The sequence below is a fragment of the Erpetoichthys calabaricus genome, chromosome 4 (assembly GCF_900747795.2).
Source record: "Erpetoichthys calabaricus chromosome 4, fErpCal1.3, whole genome shotgun sequence".
Lineage (NCBI taxonomy): Eukaryota > Metazoa > Chordata > Cladistia > Polypteriformes > Polypteridae > Erpetoichthys > Erpetoichthys calabaricus.
In genome coordinates this window covers 37,137,357-37,141,572 of record NC_041397.2, presented here as the reverse complement: position 1 = coordinate 37,141,572, position 4,216 = coordinate 37,137,357, and the positions used below count along the sequence as shown (strand labels likewise).

General features: G+C 32.7%; 1 protein-coding gene across 1 annotated transcript; it reads right to left on the bottom strand.

The window, feature by feature from the left end:
• Window positions 1–2,144: 2,144 nt before the first annotated feature.
• Window positions 2,145–3,140, bottom strand: LOC114651308 (olfactory receptor 1-like). Its single transcript, XM_028801240.1, has one exon. The coding sequence runs from the start codon at window positions 3,138–3,140 to the stop codon at window positions 2,145–2,147; it is 996 nt and encodes a 331-aa protein (XP_028657073.1).
• Between the last annotated feature and the right edge of the window lie 1,076 nt (window positions 3,141–4,216).

The window sequence follows — 4,216 nt, the reverse complement described above, 5'->3', positions numbered from 1 at the left end:
AATGTAAATTCTAACCCAAAGTTTAATAAGTAACACATTAAAAATAGCATGCCTTAGTGCTAAAAGTATCAAAAATAAAACAAGTGAGTCAGGAAATGTTTGTAACTGAGCATAATAATGATACAGCAAAAAAAGAAACCTGACCAAACAAAAAGATGGCGAAGTGTATAACATAAATGGGTACACATCTTTAGTAAGGATAGGCAGAACAGAAACAGTGAGGATTGCCATTTATGTAAAGCAAAATTTAAATGCAAATCTTCAGCTGGATGATGAGCCAACAACTTAGTAAGGACATCTTGATTTGTCTTGAAAACTTTAGGAAAGAAGTTTTATTTTAGTACTGGGCTATAGACCCCAAAGTAATTTCAATGTGCATCTTTTTAGTAATATTAAAAAGGTGAGCTTACAGGGGAATAATGTACAGTATTAAGGGAGGAATTTAACTACCAAATATTAATTTTCAACAGATGCAGCAAAGTCTAAAAGGGATAAATTAAGATACATTTTATGTTTGGAGACAGTAGAGGAGCAGGACAGGTACATGTGATATGATGTCCGTGGTGAAGTGCGATTTTAAATAATCGGGTACTGCACTGTGCAGGCTCCGATTGGGCAGGGGTGTGTGTGAGCACATGTCACTCTGGGATTGATTGGGGTGCTTGGCTGATGGCGAATGCATGTGCAAATGCAAGCAGGTCAGTGAGGTGAATGGAGAAGAATGGAGGTTAAAGGAAGGAAGGATAGAGAGACAGGCTAAAACTGGACAAGCTGGTGCACTATCTGAAAGAAAGCAGGAGGACGGGAAAGTGAACCTCATGAGTACAGCACGTGGCCAGATGGTCAAGATAGGTGGCAGAGGGGCCGCTCCTGCTGAATATTTTGGAGCAGAAGTGACCAAGTGCTCTGGGAAGCTCTCAAGGAAGCCCGACGGACTGCGGCAAGAGAGAGAGCAACAAGCACAGCTCGGAGTGGTGCCCTATAAACGCTGACTGACTGGGAACAGGGGCCAGAGGTAGATTAAAGGTCGTCTGCGCCTGCTGGTGGACGTCTTCTTGTACTGAGGAATCCGAAAAGGGTAAGGTGGGGACATGTTGGATTTTAGAGGATACCACCTCTAAAATAGATTATTAATTAATTTTAACCTCCACTGGACACTGATTTTTTGGATTATTTATTTATGTAATGCATGGATGCACTGCACTTTGGAACACTTTTTGTTTGGTTCTTAATAAAAGCACTTGACACTTTTGCACCAACCCCTTACTAAATGTGCGTGCTCTCATTTGTCTGATTCATCTTGGTACTGTTTTCAGCTCAAGTCTTCAAAGAATTGTCTGACTAATTGTGTGTTTATTTCTCTAAAGCCTTTCAAATTGTACAGGTTTACCAAGGTGGTACCTTAAAACTTCATCTGTGTTCTTTCTGTGTTTTTACTATATGTACAGTATATATTTACTATATCTATATGGATATACACTTTATTGTTGCTTTATTTTGTTTGTAAATCTGAGTTAAGCACTTTGAGTCATTGTTCCCCGATAACAGTTTATAACATTAAGCTGGACTGAATGCAGGCCAGTGCCTATTTACAGAAAAACTGTACAAGGATACCTGATGGTAATAAAGACTTTATTTATTTACACTTATAGGATGATATTCATTTTTCTAAATCAGTATCAAGTTTTGAATGCCTTTTTTTATAATACAGCTTTTTGTCATTGCTATTACATAAACCTATAACAATAAATTAATTGTTAAATATATATTTCAAAGTTAAGGCTCATCTACTTCATTATTTATGTAAACTTTAATGAATACTATTTCATGGAAAAATGTGATGCAATACAGAATATTGTTTTATTTTAGAGAAATTACTTGTCCACAAAACTTACTTGGCTTTAGCGCTATGCAAATAATTATCCACTAGTTTCTTCACTAAGTTCTAACAAATGATTACAAAAGAAAGAAGAATATCACAAAACTAGCTCTGGATTAAATACCCACAAATTCTAAAACAATGAAACATTTGTAATTTCAATATTTACCATAAAGTTAGCATCAGGAAAATAAAGTGCATTTTATACATTTAAGCATTATTTTTGTATTAAATTTATCTTACACTTATTACAAAAATGATACAATTATTCGGCTAGAATCTCGGAATTTCTTATTTTTCTATTCTTGTCTTGTTTTGTTTTGAACAGTTTTTTCATTGATTCATTTACCTCTTCAGTTTTTAGAGTATAAATTATGGGGTTCAGCAATGGTGGGATTGTTGTTGACAATGAATTATTTAGAATTCTTGCATTTGGATGAAAACCGACAGCATATGCTGCTAAATATGTAACTACCAATGGAGTATAAAACAATGCAACTAAAATGATATGTGAAGTGCAGGTTTTTAGTGCTTTCTGTCTTCCTTCTGCTGTTGCAATTTTTAACAATGCTAACCCAATAGCTAAGTATGTAAAAAGAATAAAGGCCAACGGCACGAACAGAAACAATATAATGGTAGTAAAAGCCATTATTGTGTTTGGAGAAGAATCATTGCAGGCTAAGCGAAAAACAGGGCCATGATCACAGAAAAAACTGTTTATCACTGTGGACCCACAGAAGTTGAGTCTGGTAATCAGGAGAACCATTATAGAAAATGTAACAGCAGAAAACATCCAAACTGACAATATAATTATTATCATCCTGCCATTAGTGTTAATACTGTGATATCTTAAAGGTAAACATATGGCAAGAAACCGGTCATAAGCTAATATAACAAGAGAAAGAGACTGCATTGAGTTAAAGAAATGAACAAAAAACATATCAGCTAAACACGCTTCATATGTTATAAAACTGGTCTTAAAAAGAAACATTTCAATTACTTTAGGAGTGACAGACAGTGATGTGCATAAATCAACTAAGGCTAAGTGACTAACAGCAATATATTTTGGATTGTGAAGACTTGGACCAAAACATATTAAAACGAGAAGAAACACATTAGAAAACACTGTAAGAATTAACACAATAAACAAAAAAACATAAAAATAGTTTGCAAAGGGTATATCATGTAAACCACTTATGTAAAACATTTGTGGATGCATAATAGTATTATTCACAGGAAGTGTTGTAGTCTGTGAACTCATGGGAAGCAGATTCTTGGATATTGTTCTTCAGTTTACTATTAAAATGGTCTATGGAAGAGATAATTAGATATTCAGTTCAAATTCATTCTCTTTAAACACACTTCTATTTAAGAGTCCAGTACAAATATAATATGAAAAACAGAAATGCAACTTAAATAAAAAAAAACATGAAGTTAAGATATAAACCAAAAACCATCACTTGGTTAATTTAAAATAAACTCTATACATATACACAAGTATACAAGGTGGCTTTAAATTCAGATTGTCACTGTCCAGAGTCACATATTTGTTGGAAATTATTACTCAACTTAACATTATGTCAATTTTTCCAATAAATAAATGTTTGTCATTTTACACAATAAAAACATAAAAATACCATTATAAAACTGGCACATATTGTTAATTTGCACTTCATAACATCACAAATGAGTACAGTCCATTAGCAGCAACATGTGACATATATAGTAGTGTTCATTTTACTTTTGGGAAACATAAAGTGTAAACATTGGCCCAGTATTTTGCCTTAAATAATTAGAACATTTAGGCTGCAGAATACTGAAAAGAGAAAAAGCTACACAGGGGACTTTCCATTTACTTCAGAATGTCAGCAGATGAAAAAAAAAATCAACAATCAATATCTTACCTTACGCTGAAATGCTTTCTGAGTTGTTTTTTTTATCGCAGTCAAATGAAAAATAATATTACATTGTTGTTTAATCTTTAAAAAATAATTTGAATTATCCATTAAACAAACCTTTATCCTATGTTAGTGTCTTTATTTTTATTTAAAAAAAATCAGAACCATATATTCACAGGTGCAAAGAGAATGTTGTTTCTATCATGAAAAATAAAATTTCTGTTTAAAAAATAATTAAGCAGAATTATTAAATATAAAGTTTATATAACATTTTACAGATTAGAGGTAGTTATAACACATAATACAATTTCTTTATAAATACTTACTGTTCTTTTTGACAATTCTGGTATGCCTTCTACAGAGTTTTAACTTTCAGGTGTTATATGGTCATGATAACCTCTATAATGAGATGCTAATTATATTCATAAAATGGGCAAAT